The sequence below is a fragment of the Danio aesculapii genome, chromosome 16 (assembly GCF_903798145.1).
Source record: "Danio aesculapii chromosome 16, fDanAes4.1, whole genome shotgun sequence".
NCBI lineage: Eukaryota > Metazoa > Chordata > Actinopteri > Cypriniformes > Danionidae > Danio > Danio aesculapii.
In genome coordinates, this window is record NC_079450.1 from 56278558 (window position 1) to 56302250 (window position 23693).

Consider the following 23693-nt stretch of genomic DNA (forward strand, 5'->3'; position numbering starts at 1 on the left):
CAAATGAATGAGTGAATGGATTCGACTGAAACAAGAAAGTCAAACACATGGAGGGAGAGTGACTTTCAGTCTCGCGTGAACTAACCCTTAAAGCTCATTTACGTGTTGCACATGAGATTATTTTGAGGCACGTTCAAGAAACAACCAAACACTTGTCCATGCATTTCGCCACATGGATCGAGTCTGGTTTATATTTACGGATGATGAGGATGATGATGATGATGATGCTGTCTGAAGCTCTGGCAAACACAATGTAAGGAGTCTTTTTTGCTCTGTGGTCTTCGTCTCCTGCAGTCTCTCCGCTATCGAGGGCCGTCCCACACAAACATATCCGAATTTACCAGTATTTTAAAAAGGGGTCTGTTCACACACCATCTCTTTATGGAAAGTCTGTGCATGGTGAAAGTGTGTTCTGTCTGGGAGTTTGTGCATATCTGCGTCTTCATTTCTGGCTCAAGCGTCTCCATCTGAGCTGCTCAGGGTTTGCTCTGCTGGCAGGATTTGCAGCACTGCTTCCCGTAGAACTTGTGGTTGCAGACGCCATGCTGGGGCACCAGATAACACCAGCTGAAGTGATCCTTACACACCACATCTGCACACACACACTGGGTCACACACTCACAGCAGAGACACATCTCACTCATAGTCTTAATAATGAGTCAACATGAAGCGAGTTTTTAATTAAAACAAGCTAAATAATCTGACAACAGGGGAAGAGAAATAATCTAGTTCTTTATTTTGACACACTATTATTGTTCTTCCCCCATTGCCACTGCATTTAGCTTGTTTTAAGGAAAACCTCACTTATTTTTGACTCATTATTCATGAAAACAAGACTAGAATTTGAACTTGTCTAGAAAATGCTTCTTGATTTAAGAATCTTTAGATATTTGGACTATAAACAAGACCAAAACGTTGTGTAGGAAGCACTTTTATCAGTGTGTACAGACCGTTGTGCGCCGGCTGGGGGCAGAAGGCTGTGTTGCAGGCCTGAGACATGAGCGGCTTCATCTGCAGGACACATCCAGAGGCAGGACATCCCAGCGAGAGACACTGCACTGAGCGTATCTGAACACCTCCACCACACGACACCGTACACTGCACACACACACACACACACACCATGGTTAACATTAGAGGCTGTATTCACAAAACATTCACTATTATATTTTGAATAAAATTGACGGTTTCTGGGCTGCCTGGGTAGCACAATCACCTCACGGCAAGAAGGTTGCTGGTTCGAGCCTCGGCTGGGTCAGTTGGCATTTCTGTGTGGAGTTTGCATGTTCTCCCCGTGTTGGTGTGGGTTTCCACCGAGTGCTTCGGTTTCCCCCACAGTCCAAACACATGTGCTATAGGGGAATATGGTCGGCTAAATTATCCGTAGTGTATGTGCGTGAATGAGTGTGTATGGATGTTTCCCAGTGATGGGTTGCAGCTGGAAGGGCATCCGCTGCGTAAAACATATGCTGGAATAGTTGGCGGTTCATTCCACTGTGGTGACCCCAGGTTAATAAAGGGACTAAGCCGAAAAGAAAATAATTGAATGGATGGACGATTTCTCATTTGACAGTAAACACTAATTGCTGACTAGTTTCCAGAGGAAGTTGCTAAAGGCGGAACAATTTGCTGCTAAAAGTTGCTAATTGTCATTATGATGTCATTTTATTTAATTAATGAATTAATTTTTATTTAAATAATCGCAACTTTTAACGATCTAAGCGCAAAGTCTAAAACGCAAAAGCATTAAGGACGTATCCGAATCCACTTTTGCTATTTTAAGGACTCAATAATCCGCTCCGTGCCCTGGCGCATGGTCTAACAGGGTTGAGCTTATTCTCTTAATGAGTTCTGGGTGTGTTTTGAGCATAGTGTGCAATAAACCAATCAGAGTCTCGTCTCTCATTCCCTTTAAGAGTCAGTTGCGTCGCGCCATGGCACATTTGCTATTTACATGGTGACTTTGTAAGTGTAAAAACTGAACGCTTCACTAGCGAGAAAACAGTAAAACAGAGCATCTGCAGCACGAGGATGAAGAACAAGCCTCCTCCATTCAGCCTCTTTACTTTCTCTTTACTTTACTCCTTTACTTAGGAAACTCACTCCACTGAACACATCCATCAGCCCACATATTTAATCTCCTTTGTTAAGCGCAAAGATTTGTGCCTAAACTATTTCTAAATTCAGTTCTAATCTCCAGCAGAGGAATAAATGATCAATAATAATGAAGTGTGGTCAAAACACTGAGTTATATCCAAACACACGTCCTGTTCTTATGCCCCATATGGTGATGCAGACGTCTCCAAAACCCCACAGCTGGACAAATCTACACGTGTGTTTATTAAAACAGATATAAATCTGCAGATAATCAATAATCCTGCTGATAATAATCACATTATACAGATGCAGATCGTCATGAATGAACTGAAAAAGCCCCCCGAGGTGAAGAAGGCATGGAGGCAGTGCTGTTTATATTGATGTAGAACATCATCATTTCTGGATCATTTTAATCCTTTAATTGTTTTCATCTGTAAAGATATTTGTGTGTTGCTGATCATCCTGTGTGTATTCAGCAGTGTGTAAGTGTTTGGACTAACACTAACTAACACACTCTGCTGGACTTTACTGCAGCTTTCAGTTGGTCAATGGTGCAGTCTATTTCAGTTCCTCAGAATAGCAGCGCTCCAACAATGCGCCTTAACACACCTCCTTTATAGACCAGCACACACATGAGTCCACAGAGTGGCGCAAACGGATTTACTATTTAAACAACGTAACTCAAAACATTGAAATTACAGTTGCGCTGGTCTGAAAATAGCAATAAATCACACCATGTATGTCTTGCGCCTTAATGCGCCAGGGGTATGATAGGGCCCCTAGCTATTCATAACGCAAATTAATTCCAATTGAAGAGTATTAAAAGGGTCAGTTCAACCAAAAATGAAAGTTCTGCTATTAATTAATCATCCTCATGTCATTTCAATCCTCTGAGACTTTTGTTCATCTTCAAAACACAAATGAAAATATTTGAGATGAAATCCTCTACAGCCAGCAATGATCGCCAGACATTCACGATACAGAAAAGGAACCAAAATATACATTACATTTGTGTTGTTTATAGGTCAAATATCTTTAAAAAAGTCTTAAATCAAGAATCATTTTCTAGACAAGCAAAAATATTATTGTTTTCAGAAATAATAAGTAATATGTTGTTCTGCTTACCTCATGGTCAGATTATTTAGCTTATTTTAAGTAAAAACTCGCTTCATTTTGACTCATTATTTCTGAAAACAAGACTATGTTGTTTTGCTTATCCAGAAAATGCATATTGATTTAAGAAATGTTTGATATTTGGACTAGAAACATGATTTTTAGTGAATGGACCTGCCTGAGACCAGGGCGATGAGTACCAGAGTGTCCCCGCTGCCGGACACTCGGCCTGAACACACACTCTCTGCAGATCCACCGACGGCCTGGACACATGCTGGCATTTCTTTAGTGACAGCTCTCGATATTTTCCAGAGTAATCCTTCTCTGCGCACTTCACCACACGCTGCTGCAGGCCTTCACCACACGACACTGAACACTGCACAACAATACCACAGTACACTCAGTGCAATTGCAATACACTACTTTTCTTACTTAATATCTAAAGATTCTTAAATCAAGAAGTATTTTCTGGAGAAGTGAAATTATTGTCTTGTTTTTAGAAATAATGAGTTAAAATTAGGTGAGTTTTACTTTAAAACAAGCTAAATAAAAGCTCATTTTAAGGAAAAACTCACTAAATTTTGACCTTTTATTTCTCAGAACAACACAACATTTATTACATGTCTAGAAAATGCTTCATGATTTAAGAATTGTTAGATATTTGGACAAGAAACAAGACAAAAACTCTGTTTACTCTAGTGTTTTGCAGTGTGTTATGTGTGTTTTCCTCACCGGTGTCCATGTAGAGACGAACCACTGAGCCTTGCGCTGTTTTCTGCAGTGTTTGATGAAGCAGATCTCCTGAACGCTGGGTTTGAGCAGATCAGCGCAGGACGAGTCCGGCAGAACAGCTCCATTACTGAGCACACACAGCACCGGACGCTTCATCACACCCTTACCACACTTACGAGAACACTGCAGAGAACAAAACACACACACACACACACACAAACACACACACACACAAACACACACACACACATCAATATTTAGTCATTTAGCAGGAGCTTTGGTAAATACTGCACACTATAAATCATCTATTAAGCATTAACAAACAGTTAATTCATCATTTCATAAAATTATTATTAATAATAACAGTTTATAATTTAATAATAATTATTAATAATGAATAATAACAATAGTAAATGATCAATAAACTATTCAAATTAACATTATACATGTTCAGGCATATAGTAATGGCTACTCTGTGTGTTAATAAATGCTTTACAGGGCAACACGGTGGTTAGCACACCTCACATCACAAAGGTCACTGGTTCGAGTCCGGGCTGAATCAGTGGTCATTTCTGTGTGGAGTTTGCATGTTCTCCCCGTGTTGGCGTGCGTTTCCTCCGGGTGCTCCGGTTTCCCCAACAGTCCAGACACTTACGCTATAGCTGAACTGATTAACTACATTGCTTGTAGTGTGTGTGAATGAGTGTGTATGGGTGTTTCCCAGCACTGGGTTGCCGCTGGAAGGGCATCCGCTGCGTAAAACATATGCTGGAATAGTTGTTGGTTCATTTCGCTGTGGCGACCCCTGATAAATAAGGGACTAAGCTGAAGGAAAATGAATGAATGAACCTTCATTGTTATTATAAAGTGTTACCGATGCTTTTGTCCAAAGCAGCTTACAATAGAGGAGGCATTCAGCGATTCATCAAGAAGAGGCAATACACACTACAAGTGCTGATTATACAAACTGTTAGTGGTGAGATAGATAAGGGATAAGGGGGGTGTTTTTATTTTATTTAGAGAGAGAAGTGTGTATCTACAGGTGGTTTGTCAGGCCCACTCACCTGTGTGAAGCACACTTCAGAAATGCACTATGTTTATAGAGCTGAAGTCAAAATTGCTCACTCTCTCTTGTCCTCTTCTTCCAATATTTCCCAAATGATGTTGAACAGATTCAGGAATTTCTCACAGTATTTCCTACAATATTTTTTCTTCTGGAGAAAGTCTTATTTTGTTTATTTCAGCTAGAATAAAATCAGTTTTTAATTGTATTAAAATTATTTTAAGGTCAATATTATTAGCTCCCCTTAAGCAATATTAGTTTTGGATTGTCTACAGAACAAACCACTTGTTATGATCTCCAGCGATCTAGCGGCTGCAGATCATTGGTAAACATGCAGATCGCTAAAAGACTACAAATCTGCCGGTATATGGACTACAAGTTCCAGTCACGCACATCTCACACACACCTGTTCCTCATTTGCTAGATTACACACACTCAAGGCTGAGAGCTGCTAACGAACTGACTACAAGGACTATTTATACAGCACACGCACACACACACATCAGGGCTGAGTCTTGTTATCCTGTCTTTGTGAACATTTTGATGCATTTACCCTTGCCTTGCTTTGTCATGTTTGACCATCACCTTGTTTGTTTGTTTGTTTACGTTGCCTGCTGCCTGCCTGTACTGACCATTCGCCTGTGTATTGACCACGACTCTGGATTTGCCTGTATACATCTGTTTGCCCCTGTGTTGACCGAGGCTTGCCTGTTCATTCTCTAATCCGCAACTCAGTTGTCAGTGTCCCCATTCACATTACACCACTGTTATACAATGGCTTGCCTAATTACCCGAACTTAACCTTATTGACCTAGTTAGGCCTTTAAATGTCACTTTGAGCTGAATACTAGTGTCTTGAAGACTGTGCTGTCATCATGGCAAAGAGAAAAGAAATCAGTTATTAGAAAGTGGATCAGAAGTGTGCCGAGTGTTTTGAGGGGTTCTCTGACCTGTGTCCAGGCTCCAGCGCTCCACGCCGGTGGGCAGGAGTGTGTGTTGCAGGAGTGTGTGTGTGCCGGTGCTGGCTGTGGACACTGAGCATCGGCCACAGTCTCCAGCTGATCCGGGCCGGTTTTCTGCACACACATCACACGTCGGACCTGCTGTCCAGATCCACAACTGCGGCTGCAGGGGCTCCAGTCCTGCACACTCCAGCTGAGAACACACACACACACACACACACACACACACACACACACACACACACACACACACACGGTTACAAGAGTTATTAGTGATTAGATTTATTAGTTATTCGATTTTTCAGAGTGTAGAGAAAAATAAATAGTGTGGTATTCCACCTTAAAAATCTGCTGGGTTGTTGTAACTCATCGTTGGGTCAAACACTGGGTTGATATTTTTCAATTTTAAATGTAAAATTTTAGTTGGGTTAGGTCATATTTGACCCAGCGCTGGGTTACATCTACCCAGCAATCTGAATGAATGCAGTCAGAACGGGCTTTCCCACAATGCACCGCTATGGTGAGTGTAGATTTAACACTGGTTATCGGTGTAAAATTAACTATGGTTTATTTATTCCAGTTCAAAGTCCAGTCAAGTTCAAGTCGAGCTTTATTGTCATTCTGCTACATGTGTGGACATACAGAGGAACGAAATGTTGTCTTGCAGGACCACGGTGCTACATTCATTCAATCATTCATTTTCTTTTTGGCTCAGTCCCTTTATTAATCTGGGGTCGCCACAGGGGAATGAACCGCCAACTTATTCAGCATATGTTTTACGCAGCAGATGCCCTTCCAGCCGCAACCCAACACTGGGAAACACCCACACACTCACATACACTACGGCGAATTTAGTTGATCAATTCCTCTATAGCACATGTGTTTGGACTGTGGGGGAAACCGGAGCACCCAGAAGAAACCCACGCCAACACCGGGAGAACACGCAAACTCCACACAGAAACACCAACTGACCCAGCCGAGACTCGAACCAGTGACCTTCTTGCTGTGAGGTGATTGTGCTACTCACTGCACCACCATGCTGCCACGGTGCTACATAAATAAACATAATCATAAACATGAACACAATGCTATTTTAAAGCTAACATACCAGAGCGGTAATCTAAATATACAAGCTGTACATATACTGTACATACTTAACTCTACACATAGCCTAAGACAAACTATACAAGTACTTTTACATAAGACAGAACAATATTGAGATATTAAGATATTATTTAAGGTTGAAGAAAACAAATGTAACATGATTTGTGGTACATTCACAGGTAAACATTGTTTCCTTATTGAATCCCTGTAAGATGGACAACCCAGGCTCATTCTGATTACGTACCCCTGTATGCATTTCTGTAGAGCGCCAAATACATCCCAGGAGGTACGTTTAGTTGCAGTTTTAGTGAATCCACCAAAAGCCTTTTCAGATGTCAAATTTCTCTCATGAGTGCCATTCATGCCTGCTCCTCTCGTCTAAATCCACCAGAGGCCACTGTCGACTGACTGACCTACCATGCTCCTTCCTAAAACCCAACCAATAGGGTTTTTAAAAACACAGCTTGACCCAATCATCGCCTTGCTTAACCCCACCCGACAGTGTTTTCAAAAGCAATCCAGAAACAGGAAAGCCCTCACAGCTGCCTGGTTTTTACCAAATTTTGTGATCTTACCACATTCTCACCCTGATTATTTACTTCTTTATTTTATTTTTTGCCTTTTGTTTTTGTCTTACCTGCTTTCTGGAACCGTTCTTAGCCAGATTCGAACCCTCTGCCAATCTATGCTGTGAGCCACTTGACAAACTGGTAACAGTGGAAAAGCCGTCCACATGGAGGTAAGCAGTCAACTGGTAAAAGTGAAAAGGAACCACCCTATAGCATTCATTTTAAAGACGAAATGCAGCCATACGTACCTCTGGCTACATAATTCGAGATCTCCAGAAATGCATACGAGGGTATGTTTTCAGAACGAGCCTGTGTTTATTTTAATACATGTACATGACCGACATTAACCTTCTGCTTCAGTCTGCCGTGATGTCAGGCTCTAAATGTGATCCTCCACTTATTTCCATGATGTAATGTTTTTATTACGTGACCCGTCTGGCACTGAGGACAGAAGATCACATTAATGCAGTGCCCTCGAATACCTGAGTCTGCATTCAGATGAAGACTTAAGAGTGGAGCTGATGAAGCAATCATTTTAGCTCACGAAATTGACTAAATATTGACTGATATAAAAAGATAATAACAAATACATTGCTTTTTGATTTTGGGGGACTTCTGACCAATCAGTGCAGTATATATACATTCACTGGCCACTTTATTAGGTACACCTTACTTGTAGCGGGTTGGACCTCTTTTGCCTTCAGACCTGCCTTAATCCTTCATGGCAGAGATTCAACAAGCTACTGGAAATATTCCTCAGAGATTTTGCTCCATATTGACATGATAGCATCACACAGTTGCTGCAGATTTGTCGGCTGCACATCCATGATGCCAATCTCCCGTTCCACCACATCCCAAAGATGCTCTATTGGATTGAGCTCTGGTGACTGTGGAGGCCATTTGAGTAGAGTGAACTCATTGTCATGTTCAAGAAACCAGTCTGAGATGATTGGAGCTTTATGACATGGTGTGTTATCCTGCTGGAAGTAGCCATCAGAAGATGGGTAATGAGCAGTTGGACAGGTGTACCTAATAAAGTGGCCGGTGAGTGTGTGTATCAGTCTTAGTCATTAATATATTTACAAAACACACACACACATGAATGTCAGAACATATTAAAGCATCTCCAGGGCCTCAGATCAAAGAGTTCAAATCCTATAATAAAGTAACTGATACAGCATGTGTGCATCGAAAGAATCTCTAGTTCAAGTCACTGACGGTGTGTGTGAGTGTGTGAGGAAGCGTGTATAAGTGAGTGACTGTGTATCTGTGCATTTGAGTGTGCACTGTATGTGTGTGTGAGTAAGAAAGTAAATGTGTATGTGTGTGTGAGTGAGTGTGTATGTGTGTGCATGGGTGTGTGTGTATGTGTGTGTGATTGTGTCCATCAACAGAGCGATTGTGTGTGAGTGAGAGTGTATGTGTGTGTTTGAGTGTGTATGTGTGCACGCATGTGTGTGTTTGAGTGTGTATGTGTGTGTATGTGAGTGCGTGTTTGTGTCCTTCATCAACAGAGTGATTGTGTGTGAGTGAGTGAGAGTGTATGTGTGTGTTTGAGTGTGCATGTGTGCGTATGTGAGTGTGTGTTTGTGTCCTTCATCAACAGAGTGATTGTTTGCTGAGTTTGGAAGGTCTTTAACCTTGGCCTCTCGTAAACCCAAACAGCTCGAGCCAAACACACACTGGACATCAGATAAACGTGAGGCAATAAATGCTGTTTACAGAGGCCTGTTAATGAGGCACAACACACACACTGAGAGACAGAGAGAGAGAGAGAGAGACACTAGAAGTCAAGTTATTATCTGCTGTTCCTAAAACTTGGATAGGCGGCAAGACTTTGGTCAGGTAGTGTATTTCCATGTCTCTGATTTCTGACGCGAGTCTGTTTTCTGCAGTACAGTTTCTAACAAATATTCTTTTACAATCTAACGTACACTACAGTTAAGTGCACTTCTTTTCCCCTGAGTCAGTCCCGACTGTACGGCATGTTTGTGAGCTCATGTTGGAGCGCAGCCGTGTGAAATCCTGCATGAGAAGCTAAAAACACTTGTGTTCTCATTCATTCTGGTGACGGGACACACTTCAGTGAGTCACAGCATGTTCCCCTCATTTAACACTAGAGCCAAACATGTGCTGGTGTCTATTCAGGGTCCCTATGTAGGCGTCATGATGTCATGTCTGTAACAGGTGCTTCAGACCAGAGCCCAGAGAAAACACTTTTTTATTAGGTGTGTGTGTGTGTGTGTGTGTGTGTCTGTTTTGTGTGTGTATGTGTGTGTGTCTATATATGCAAACAAGCACAATAATCTGCCAATGGGATGAGCAAAATAATCTTGTTTTTGCTTTCTCTTCCTCCGTTGACTGATTATTTGACTTGTTTTAAGAAGAAAACTCGTTTAATTTTGACTCATTATTTCTGAAAATGTTTTCTGTTGTCTAGAAAAAGCTTATTGATTTAAGAACTTCTAGATATCTGGAATAGAAACAAGCCAAAACTGTAAGAAGGAACAGCGTTTCTTTACAGCGCAGTGCAGATATCTCAGAGCAGATCTTCATCAGTCTGAAGAAGCACAACAGATGCTCATGTCAGGTTTTTAAAGAGTTTTCACAGCATCGCTCTGCACTTTCAGGAGAATTTGCCAACTGGATCTCGCACTGATCATCTTTCCCCATCAATGATTTCATCAGAACGTGCAGCTGATGTAACGGTAATGACAGGCATGTGTTTGGGCCTGGAGCCTGTCTGTCTGTAAACACATCAACACTTGCTGATTTGCTGTTTGATACTGTCGCTGACAGTAGCGCAGAGGCTCCTTCATCACTGATGCATTACACAAAACACAAGCAGGACCCATAACTGATCCAGCTGTCAGAGATCTGGCCATATGTATCTGTATATGAGTGTGTGTGTGTGTGTGTGTGTGTCAGTGTGTGTCTGTGTGTGTGTGTGTTCCATTACTTCTTTAAAAAAACAACTGTAAGATAATCTCATATGTGAGATTAATATTGTGAGCTATTAAGGAAGAATAGAAGTTTTACACAGTTTACATCTAGCTGTTTGTCGTCTACTTTTTAACACCTAGTTTTTGAAGTGGTCATTTTAAATATATACATTCTCAAAAAAGGAAACTAAACTTTAAAAAGCAACAAAACTGCTAATATTCCATGACCTGGACAAAAATATCTGGAATGGAACTGTTAAAGGAGTCCTAAAATGAGTCCTAAAATCAGAAAAAATATAGAGCGATCCATGATTTCATCCTTTGGGAACCGATTGGTTCTGATTAGATGCTGTAATTTACAATTCTGTTACAGTCAAATCTGTTATCATAAACCGTGTTATAATAAACTCTGTTACAGACAACACTGTTATCTCCAAATCTGTTATCGTCAACACTGTTATCTCCAACTCTGTTATCGTCAACACTATTAAAGACAACTCTGTTACAGTCAACGCGTCGACGCTGTTACAGACAACTTTGTTATCGTCAACTCTGTTATCGCCAACTCTTGTTACAGTCAACTCTGTTATCGTCAACTCTGTTATCGCCAACTCTGTTACAGCCAACCCTGTTATCGTCAACGCTGTAATCATCAACTCTGTTATCATCAACTCTGCTATCGTCAACTCGTTACAGTCTACTCTGTTATTGTCAACTCTGTTATTGTCAACTCTGTTATCGTCAACTCTGTTATCGTCAACTCTGTTATCGTCAACTCTGCTATCGTCAACTCTGTTACAGTCAACTCTGTTATCGTCAACTCTGTTACAGCCAACCCTGTTATCGTCAACGCTGTAATCGTCAACTCTGTTATCGTCAACTCTGTAATCGTTAACTCTGCTATCGTCAACTCTTGTTACAGTCTACTCTGTTATTGTCAACTCTGTTATTGTTAACTCTGTTATCGTCAACTCTGTTATCGTCAACTCTGCTATCGTCAACTCTGTTACAGCCAACTCCGTTATCGTCAACTCTGTTATCGTCAACTCTGTTATCGTCAACTCTGTTATCGTCAACTCTGTTATCATCAACTCTGTTATCGTCAACACTGTTATCTCCAAATCTGTTATCGTCAACACTGTTATCGTCAACACTGTTATCGTCAACTCTGTTATCGTCAACTCTGTTATCGTCAACTCTGTTATCGTCAACACTGTTATCTCCAAATCTGTTATCGTCAACACTGTTATCGTCAACTCTGTTATCGTCAACACTGTTATCGTCAACTCTGTTATCGTCAACTCTGTTATCGTCAACACTGTTATCGTCAACTCTGTTATCGTCAACTCTGTTATCGTCAACTCTGTTATCTCCAAATCTGTTATCGTCAACACTGTTATCGTCAACTCTCTTATCGTCAACTCTGTTATCGTCAACTCTGTTATCGTAAACTCTGTTATCGTCAACTCTGTTATCGTAAACTCTGTTATCGTCAACTCTGTTATCGTAAACTCTGTTATCGTCTACTCTGTTATCGTTAACTCTGTTATCGTCAACTCTGTTATCGTAAACTCTGTTATCGTCAACTCTGTTATCGTCAACTCTGTTATCGTAAACTCTGTTATCGTCAACTCTGTTATCGTCATCTTTGTTATCGTAAACTCTGTTATCGTCAACTCAGTTACAGTCAACCCTGTTATCGTCAACTCTGTTATCGTCAACACTGTTATCGTCAACTCTGTTATCGTCAACTCTGTTATCGTCAACACTGTTATCGTCAACTCTGTTATCGTCAACTCTGTTATCGTCAACTCTGTTATCTCCAAATCTGTTATCGTCAACACTGTTATCGTCAACTCTCTTATCGTCAACTCTGTTATCGTCAACTCTGTTATCGTAAACTCTGTTATCGTCAACTCTGTTATCGTAAACTCTGTTATCGTCAACTCTGTTATCGTAAACTCTGTTATCGTCTACTCTGTTATCGTTAACTCTGTTATCGTCAACTCTGTTATCGTAAACTCTGTTATCGTCAACTCTGTTATCGTCAACTCTGTTATCGTAAACTCTGTTATCGTCAACTCTGTTATCGTCATCTTTGTTATCGTAAACTCTGTTATCGTCAACTCAGTTACAGTCAACCCTGTTATCGTCAACTCTCTTATCGTCAACTCTGTTACTGTCAACTCTCTAAGTGGTTTAAAAAGTTTAACAATAAGTTAAACAACTATTAATAACAGTATCGAACGTTCCCCATCAAATTTAAGCATTTTGCATTCATTTACACTAACAATGGATTCAGTTCACAGTAAATTATTCACTGTTGCACATCATTCCAGTTTAAGAGAAATGAATGGAAAATGGTTGAAATGTACTCGCAGTTCTGGAATGAGTCACATAATTGACCAATTGTGGTGCGTGAGGATCTACAGAGATGATGATGTATTTTTCTTGTATGCATCGTGTCAGCTCAAATTATTCTGTCAGAACAGGTTTTTGCACAGTTCTGTAAAATAAATAATCACAGCTCTGACATCTGACTCTCAGACATCACCAAACACCATAGAAGCCACAACAACAAACAACAACAACAAACCTCCAGTCAGACGTTTCTCAGGCTCGTTTGCGATTGTCCAGATTTGGGGTCAGAAATGTGAGGTCACACTGTCTCTGTCCCAAATCAACGCTAATGCCAACATCTGAGTAATGCAGGACAAACCCAAAACATGCCAGTCTGCCGAAGTGACCTTTCACCTCCTGTCACACCCAAACCCGCAGCCGTTAGCAGGTCAGTTAATCTGATCAGAGTTTACTAGCTAGTGCACTGCTATGTCAGGCATCTGATCAGAGTTTACTAGCTAGTGTGCTTCTATGTCAGCGATCTGATCAGTGATTACTAGCTAGTGTCCGTCTCTGTCCGCCATCTGAGTTCTCTACAATTAATTAAGAATTAATACTAGCTAGGGCCCTTCTCTGTCCAGCATCTGATTAAAATCTACTAGCTACGGTCCTTTTCTGTCCAGAATCTGAATAAGGTTTACTAGCTAGTGCCCTTTCTGTCATTTGATCAGTGATTACTAGCTAGTGCCTTTCTTTGTCCGTAATCTGAATTCTCCAGTATTATTTAAGAATTAATACTAGCTAGTGCCCTTCTCTGTCATGCATCTGCTGTCTGGCATCCAATAAGTGTTTACTAGCTAGTGCCCTTCTCTGTCAGGTATCTGATTAGTGTTTACTAGCTAGTGGCCTTTCCAGTCCGGCCTATCTAGTGTTCTTCTCTGTCAGGCATCTGATCAGTGTTTACTAGCTAGTGTCCTTCTATGCCAGGCATCTGATCAGTTTTTACTAACTAGTGCCCTTTCTGGTCCAGCCTAGCTAGTTTCCTTTTCTGTTAGACATCTGATCAGCGTTTACTAACTAGTGCCCTTTTCTGTCAGGCATCTGATCAGGGTTTACTAGCTAGTGTCCTTCTCTGTCCGGCCTAGCTAGGGCCCTTCTATGTCAGGCATCTGCTGTCTGGCATCTGATAAGTGTTTACTAGCTAGTGCCCTTCTCTGTCTGGCATCTGATAAGTGTTTACTAGCTAGTGCCCTTCTCTGTCAGGTATCTGATTAGTGTTTAGTAGCTAGTGGCCTTTCCAGTCCAGCCTAGCTAATGTCCTTCTCTGTCAGCCATCTGATCAGTGTTTACTAGCTAGTGCCCTTTTCTGTCAGGCATCTGATCAGTGTTTACTAGCTAGTGTCCTTCTCTGCCCGGCCTAGCTAGGGCCCTTCTCTGTCAGGCATCTGCTGTCTAGCATCTGATAATTGTTTACTAGCTAGTGCCCTTTCTGGTCCAGCCAAGCTAGTGTCCTTTTCTGTCAGGCATCTGATCAGTGTTTACTAGCTAGTGTGCTTCTCTGTCCGGCCTAGTTAGGGCCCTTCTCTGTCAGGCATCTGCTGTCTGGCATCCGAAAAGTGTTTACTAGCTAGTGCCTATCTCTGTCAGGTATCTGATTAGTGTTTACTAGCTAGTGCCCTTCCGGGTCCAGCCAAGCTAGTGTCCTTCTCTGTCAGGCATCTGATCAGTGTTTACTATCTAGAGCCCTTTCTGGTCCAGCCAAGCTAGTGTCCTTTTCTGTCAGGCATCTGATCAGTGTTTACTAGCTAGTGTCCTTCTCTGTCCGGCCTAGCTTGGGCCCTTCTCTGTCAGGCATCTGCTGTCTGGCATCCAAAAAGAGTTTACTAGCTAGTGCTCATCTCTGTCAGGTATCTGATTAGTGTTTACTAGCTAGTGCCCTTCCGGGTCTGGCCAAGCTAGTGTCCTTTTCTGTCAGGCATCTGATCAGTGTTTACTATCTAGTGCCCTTTCTGGTCCAGCCAAGCTAGTGTCCTTTTCTGTCAGGCATCTGATCAGTGTTTACTAGCTAGTGTCCTTCTCTGTCCGGCCTAGCTAGGGCCCTTCTCTGTCAGGCATCTGCTGTCTGGCATCCGAAAAGAGTTTACTAGCTAGTGCCCATCTCTGACAGGTGTCTGATCAGTGTTTACTAGCTAGTGCCCTTCCTGGTCCGGCCTATCTAGTGCCCTTCTCTGTTAGGCATTTGATCAGTGTTTACTATCTAGTGCCCTTCTCTGTCAGGCATCTGATCAGTGTTTACTAGCTAGTGCCCTTCCCGGTCTGGCCTATCTAGTGCCCTTTTCTGTCAGGCATAAAAGTACATACGAGTACAGATCACTGGTTTCCTCCTCTGTAAGGTCTGTGTTTTATACTGGTGTGTGTATCGAGGTGAGAGGAGCTCAGGGGTTTTACCTTGCGGGACAGGGCTGTGTGTTGCAGGACAATACGCCGCTGGACGGACGAGATCGAGCGTTACAGTATGAGGAGTTAACCTGAAACCTCAGATCCCTGTAGCAGACCGATTTACTGACCATCTGACCTGAGGAATACACACACACACACACACACACACACACACAAATACACATTAAAGCTACATCTGATGATCTGACCTGAAACTACACACTACACCTCACGCAGTGCACTGAATCTCATTCAGGATAGGGCATGTCTGAATCTGCTCCTGCTATTTTTAAGAGGGTCCTATTCTGCTTTATCTGACAGGATTTTTGCATATCAGGTCCCCTTTAAAGACAGGAAAAACAGTGTTATGATGGATGTTGTGTGTGATGGTGGACGCAGCACCTCCGGCACAGCTGGATGAGCACTGCGAGCGCACCACGGCCCAGCTGTAGTTGTGTTTCTGCTCTTTGTTCAGTGTATATTCCCACTGCACTCCTGGATTCCAGCCCTGCAGGAGAACCTGCGCAGGAGAAACACACTAATGAACACAGATAACTCAACAGCACATGACAACCTCAAGCAATGATGCAATTCAGAGTGTGCCTCACACAGGTGAGTGGGCTTGACAAACCACCTGTAGGAAACACACTCTTTCATCTCTCTGACACTTTAACTTGCACCAGTTTTAGACATTTGCACCAGACGCTTTATACTAAATATACACTCTCTGACAGAAGTCTTGTGGCCTGATGAAGTTTTAGGAACAGTAAATAATAACTGGACTTCTAGTTGATCATTTGGTATCAGAAGTGTCTTATATGAAAGGTAAAGGTCTTGACATCCACCACAAGACTTTTGTCAGGCAGTGTAGTTGTGTTGAAGCAGTGGTTGTACCTCGATGACGAGGGTCTGGTTGGTGGGTCCGCTGGAGCTCAGGCTCTCGGGCCGGTTGTAGGGTCTCTTATAGTCAAAAACGGCCCCGGCGATGGAGTGCCGTCCGGGCCAGTCCACCGTCCAGCCGCCGTTCAGGTAATATTTCCTCTGCAGGTTCCTGAGGGCCAGATAAGAGCTGGAGGAGTTCAGCTCTGAAATACGGATACTGCGAGCTCCGGCCGGCAACGTCACCACACGGTAATACTCTACACAACACACACACACACACACACACAATCCTTTCAGTTATGGGTGAAGGCTCATTTTTGGATCCCCTCGAAAATGGGATGGTTCATCTCAAGGGGCTATACCAACATTATTAGTCCTCCTGTGAATTGAATTTAATTTAAAATTCTTTAATTTAATTTAATTTAATTTTAACTTAATATTCTTTAATTTATTTTAATGTAATTTAATATTTTTTAATTTAATATTCTTTAATTTATTTTAATGTAATTTATTATTTTTTAATTTAATATTCTTTAATTTATTTTAATGTAATTTAATATTTTTTAATTTAATATTCTTTAATTTATTTTAATGTAATTTAATATTTTTTAATTTAATATTCTTTAATTTATTTTAATGTAATTTAATATTTTTTAATTTAATATTCTTTAATTTATTTTAATGTAATTTATTATTTTTTAATTTAATATTTTTTAATTTATTTAAATGAAATTTAATAGTCTTTAATTTAATTTAATTTAATTTTAATTTAATATTCTTTCATTAATTTTAATGTAATTTAATATTTTTTAATTTATTTAAATGAAATTTAATAGTCTTTAATTTAATTTAATTTAATTTTAATTTAATATTCTTTCATTAATTTTAATGTAATTTAATATTTTTAATTTAATATTCTTTAACTTAATGTAATTTAATATTATTTAATATAATTTAAATAAATATTTTTAAATTTAATATGTTTTAATTTAATATATCATTTAGTATAATTTAATAATTAAATTAGGGTAAAGTTAGGGTAATTAGGCAAGTCATTGTATATCAGTGGTTTGTTCTGGAGACAATCCAAAACTAATATTGCTGAAGGGGCTAATAATATTGACCATAAAATGGCTTTAAAACAATTAAAAACTGCTTTTATTCTAGCTGAAATAAAACAAATAAGACTTTTAGAAGAACAAATATTAGAGGAAATACTGTGAGAAATTCCTGAATCTGTTCAACATCATCAGGGAAATATTTGACAAAGATTCACAGAATAATTTTGACTTTAACTGTATATATACATATACATTCCATGCATACAGAGAATAGACTCTTGCACATACGGCTCAGGTGGTGCTGTTTGCTGTATTGCCCCTTGTAGATCTTGCAGGTGGAGTTGTCGCCTTTACAAACGCCACACATATCCAGCACTGCTTTAGATCCCAACACTCTGTCACAACCCACTTTCTGGAAAACACAGATCCAGAGCGTTTAGAAGAGCAGAAGAAGACAAAAAGACTTTCAAATCAACACTACAGACACAACAGACCAGAGTCATCAGGTCAAGAGTCACATGTGTGACAAAAACTGTGTGATGGAGGTAAAACAGTGCTCCATTATAACAGATACATATCCAGCATGACATACACACAGTTAAAGACAAAATTATTAGCCCTCGTGTCAAATTTTGATACTGTGATATTCTGAAGTGATATTTAACAGAGCATGGACATTTTCACAGTGGTTCTTATTATATTTTTGTAACGGAGAAAGTCTTTCTTCTTTTTGTTTGGCTGGGAACAAAACAAAATAATACATAAAACAACACAAAACAAAACAAAATCTAAAATAATAAACAAAACAAAACAAAGCAAAGTGAAACAAAAGCAAAAATAATAAACAAAACTAAACAAAAAATAAACAAAACAAAAATAACAAATAAAACCAAACAAAACCAAAATAGTACATAAAACAACACAAAACAAAACAAAATCTAAAATAATAAACAAAACAAAGCAAAGTGAAACAAAAACAAAAATAATAAACAAAACTAAACAAAAAATAAACAAAACAAAAATAACAAATAAAACCAAACAAAACCAAAATAGTACATAAAACAACACAAAACAAAACAAAATCTAAAATAATAAACAAAACAAAGCAAAGTGAAACAAAAACAAAATAATAAACAAAACTAAACAAAAAATAAACAAAACAAAAATAACAAATAAAACCAAACAAAACCAAAATAGTACATAAAACAACACAAAACAAAATAAAACAAAAACAAAAATAATAAATACAACTAAACAAAACAAAATTAAAAATGATAAACAAAAACAAAACAAAAAATAAACAAAACAAAATTAACAAATAAAACAAAACAAAAACAAAAATAAACAAAACAAAAATAATAAATACAACTAAACAAAATCAAAAAATAAACAAAAACAAAACAAAAAACTAAACAAAATAAAAAAATAAACAAAATAAAAAATAAACAAAAACAAAACAAAAAATAAACAAAACAACGAACAAAACAAAATCAAACATAATAAACAAAACAACACAAAACAAAACAAAAATCTCAAATAATAAACGAAACAAAACAAAAATAATAAACAAAACAAAAATAATAAACAAAATAAAAGAAAACTAAATCAAAATATTAAATAAAACAAGACAAAACAACATAAAACAAAACTAAACTAAGTAAAATAAAATAAATGTAAAAACCGCTGTGGTCAATATTGTTAGCCCCCTAAAGAAATATGGTTTTTCAATCTTCTACAAAACAAACCACTGTTGTCCAATAACTTGCCTAATGAACTCAACTTGCCTCGTTAACTTAATGAACTTTGTTAAGCCTTTAGTTTACGGCTTTCCTGGCAAAGACGAAAAAAATGGTTATTAAAGACATTAAGATTAAAAATGTGTTAAAATAATTCAAATGTCAGTATTTAACTCAGTATTACTATGATGATTAAATGGAATCCTTTATAATGAGGTCTACATATAATTCCCGGTATAATTATATAGTTTATATACATATAAATATTTAATCAACAATGAAATGATGACTTCATCACGCATAAATAAGACACACAGAAACAGTAGCTTCTCATTTAAACAGTCCTCCAGTATGTCCATGTGCATATTGCACAAATAATAACTCTGAACTCTTCCTGCCATCATGTATAATCTAAAACATGACTCAGAGGATTCATCATTACTGCTTATTTAAACTCAATCCAATGACTGACAACGGTTCTGCTCCACTGCAATGTGTCACGACTCCACTAACACCCTCCTTTTCAGACACAGCAGGAGATTTGTAATGTGAGTTCAATGTAATAAGTCGTGTTTGGCTCTGTCCATGCTAAACACAAACACAATCTGAAGCCTTTGCATGCTTTAAATCTTTAAGTAGAAAGGCTGAGATGGTCTTTTCTCCTAAAGCACACTCCAGCAATATCTGTTTGCTCTGTGCCTGGGTTAATTGTGTAAATGAGTACCTCACAAATGCCGTCAATGCAGACGTCGCTGCTGTCTTGTGCGCAGAGCGTCCCGTCACGGACTTTACTGGAGAGAGCGAAGAAGAAGTCATAACCCTCAGCCAAACAGTACAGCTTACACACGTCCTGATCTGGAACACACACACACACACACGATTCTAAGTGCAAAGACAACATTATTTGAGATGTTTTGACTTATGATGTATTTGTTTATGTCAAGGTGTCATGAAGACATGTCAAACTATGTCAACTTTGCATTTAAAATGACATAACTGAGCGAATGACAGCTATCCTAAGCATGCACACAATCTCATACATATTGATGACATGATTATGAATAAATATTGACAATATTACTGGAGACAATGACTTAATACTCTAGAATGAACAAATTGAAAAGCTCTAATTCTCAGTCTAATTAATCACATGTCAGGTTCATTCACTCACTCATTTTATTTTCGGCTTAGTCACTTTTATTAATCAGGGGTCGCCACAGAGGAATGAACCGCCAACTTATCCAGCATATGTTTTACCCAGCGGATGCCCTTCCAGCCGTAAACCATCACGGGGAAACACCCATACACACTCATTCACACACACACTCATACACTACGGTCAATTTTAGCATACTCAATTCACCTGTACCACATGTGTTTGTCTACACGACATCTTTAGGTTCAGTCATCCAGAAACATGGATTTTCCTACCACTGCTATGCTGATGATACCCAGCTATACCTCTCTTTTGAGAATCGCGATTTTAATATTTGCTTAAAATAAAGTTCAGGATTTTCTCATGATTCTGTCGATGTAAAATAAAGCTTAATATGAGTCGGCAATTATTACTGTATTTTCTCAAACATATGGTAAATCAACATTAATAATATTATGTGTAGGTCTACTGGTGTCTATAAATAATTCTATTCTATTATAATAATTCTGATGTTGAGTTATGTTTGAGATATAGGCCTATGCTTGCAATCTGTCATTAACAGCATTATTAGCCCATTTAATTCACTGGTAATCAACATTATATAGGCTAGAGTAGTTCTACTGACACTGTAAACCTTTATTTTCATGCACAACTGTGTGTGTTCGCTATGAAAGTAAACACAGATCAAACGCTTGCCGCAATCATAACTCTGAAATGCGATATGATTATTTAAATGATGTGCATGCTTTCGGTTTCATTTTCACTGCTAAGTGCTGTTCATACTTCGCTCACGGCTCTCAAACGATCACTCTGTGCCACAAACTCAATATTATTATTAATTATTATTATTATTATATTATTATTATTTACAACTTTACTCACAGCCTATGCAGGTTCTGTTCACTAAAGCAGACGCGCGCGAGTCTATCATTAAGTAGGGCGCGCGCCCGCCCTCTCTGTGGTAACAGCTCACGGTCAGCAGCTCACGTCACGTGTGATTTCCCGGCCGCGAATACATCATTATATGAAGACAGAAATGCCATTTTTAGGTGAGTTATACCTGATAAATACAGTATGTGACTCTTTTAACATCATTTGGAGTTGTCCATTTTGCTGAGCAATGTGTGTTAAACAATGAAAGACTCGTGCAGCCGCCTTTACTTCTCTCCTGAACTTGAAAATAGGATTGGCAGAATCGTAGAAATGCTGGATTAAGATCATCTAGGGGGTCGAATTGAGATCGCCATCTTTTTAGGATTAATTGTGCAGCTCTACCACTCACTTCAGAAAAAAAAGATCAGTAAGCATTTACCACTAATGTTGCCATTCCTTTTCACAACACTTAAAGACGCTTAGGGACTGAAGACACCAAGTGATGGAGCGTTTCAAGTGCAATTGTGTCCTATTCTTCCAGCAACAGCACAGGGTCTTCATTCTGGAAATTTTGTGTCTCAAAATGCGCCACACATTCTCTATAGGAGACAGGTCGGGACTGCATGCAGGCCAGTCCAGTACCTGCATCCTCTTTCTCCGCAGCAGGACTTTGTCATGTGTGAAGACTGTGCTTTTGCTTTGCCTTGTTGAAATATGCATGGGCGTTTTAAAAGTTCTATTGAGATGGATTGTTGGTGATTGTATGGGTGTTGACCAGATTGGGTAGCTTTATTGTACATGAACAAAAGGAAATATAAGCCGAAAACACAATATTTCAGTAAATTAAAGACTTTTTAGGATGTCCTTCCAGCCGTAACCCATCACTGGGAAACATCCATACACACTCATTCACACACACTCACTTAGCATACCCAATTCACCTGTACCACATGTGTCTATACCACCTATAATTGTTTTTTTACAATTTTTCAGACATTTTACAGACATTTCAAGACCCCCCGGCTCAACACCCTGACCTTAAAATAAAGTGTTACCCTTGTTTCCTTCAAATGAAATGCTAAATATTGAAATATTTGCACCGACCGTCCACTCGTGTGTAGGGTCTCCACTTGTAGTACCATCCGCGGAAGGGTTTGCTGTTGAACTCGGCACACTGAGCAGCTCTGAAATCCACAGCGTTCGCAGGACAGTCATCAGTGCTGCAGAGTTTATAAGAGCGAGACGGACCCTCGCAGAACCGGCCGCCGTGAGCAGGCCTGAAAGCAGAAAACTGAAGATGAGGCACGCTTCGTCACGCTTTCCTGCCAAACACAGGTGTTTCTAGAAGGGATACAGCTGACGCCGGAGGTTAACGAGAATTATTTATATTAATTATTAAAAGATCTAGTATTTTATATCTAGTATTTAATATTGTATGTCTAGTATTTTATTAATTATAACAAGTATTATTTATTAAACCCATTCATTTATTCACTTTCAGCTTAGTCTCTAGTTCAGGGGTCGCCACAGCGGAATGAACCGCCAACTATTCCAGCATATGTTTTACACAGCAGATGCCCTTTCAGCTGCAACCCAGTACTGGGAAACACCATTACTAATATTATTAGTCTTATTATTATTCATTCATTCAACCCATCACTGGGAAACACCCATACACACTCATTCACACACTCATACACTATGGTTAGTTTAGTTCATCAATTCCCCTGCAGCGCATGTGTTTGGACTGTGGGGGAAACCGGAGCACCCGGAGGAAACCCACACCAACACGGGGAGAACATGCAAACTCCACACAGAAATTATTACTGGCCCAGCCGGGACTCGAACCAGTGACCTTCTTGCTGCACAGTGCTAACCACTGAGCCGCCCATTTAATAAATTACCCATTAAATTTAATTAGCGTCCACCTCAACCCTAAACCTAATCACAGTAATGTAAAAACAGTAATTTTACAGAGTATTATTCATATTATTTATTCAATTATCCATTAAATTATATTTTATTAACGTCTACCACTACCCGAACCCTAAACCTACCCCTCACAGTAATGTAAAAACCATAAATATAACGAGAATTATTTACATTATTTACTAATTTACCCATTAACTTACGTCTACCCCTACCCCAACCCTAAACCCATCCCTTACAGTAATGTAAAAAATCAATACTTTATACAGTATACGTGAGTATCTGCAGCTGTATCCCCTCTAGACTGCTGCAAAATGGCTGCAATGCACACACGCACACACGCACACAGCTGTACCTGGGGCTGCTGCAGACTCTCTCTCTGTGGGTTACTCCGCTCTCACAGCTCCTGGAGCACGAGGACCAGCCGGACCACGAGGACCACTGACCGTCCACCGCTTTAGGACTTGCATCAGCCTGCTTCACACACTGACCACCACGACACCACTGACACACACACAATCAGAATAACCAATCAGAGTCATCGGCCAACACCCAATGAGCTCCGATGTTAACTAGACGAGAGGCGATGTGCGCAACATTGAAAAACAATATAACATTAGCACATTAAATAGGTAAACCGCATTCTGTGTGAACCGCCCCTTAATCTGTGTAAGGTAAGTTTGTCTGTCTGCACC

General features: G+C 39.5%; 1 protein-coding gene across 1 annotated transcript in view; it reads right to left on the reverse strand.

Moving 5' to 3' along the window:
* Nucleotides 1–211: 211 nt before the first annotated feature.
* LOC130243941 (A disintegrin and metalloproteinase with thrombospondin motifs 16) overlaps nucleotides 212–23693 on the reverse strand; it is an 85737-nt gene continuing 62255 nt past the window's right edge. Inside the window, exons 12-23 of the mRNA XM_056476254.1 lie at nucleotides 23354–23502; nucleotides 22174–22346; nucleotides 19765–19895; nucleotides 17593–17716; nucleotides 16256–16500; nucleotides 15764–15881; nucleotides 15371–15497; nucleotides 5956–6160; nucleotides 3943–4125; nucleotides 3389–3586; nucleotides 951–1098; nucleotides 212–592 (exon numbers count right to left, since the gene is read on the reverse strand). Coding sequence (XP_056332229.1) covers nucleotides 477–592; nucleotides 951–1098; nucleotides 3389–3586; nucleotides 3943–4125; nucleotides 5956–6160; nucleotides 15371–15497; nucleotides 15764–15881; nucleotides 16256–16500; nucleotides 17593–17716; nucleotides 19765–19895; nucleotides 22174–22346; nucleotides 23354–23502 — 1917 coding nt within the window. The 3' untranslated portion in view covers nucleotides 212–476. The remainder of the gene's footprint in view (nucleotides 593–950; nucleotides 1099–3388; nucleotides 3587–3942; nucleotides 4126–5955; nucleotides 6161–15370; nucleotides 15498–15763; nucleotides 15882–16255; nucleotides 16501–17592; nucleotides 17717–19764; nucleotides 19896–22173; nucleotides 22347–23353; nucleotides 23503–23693) is intronic.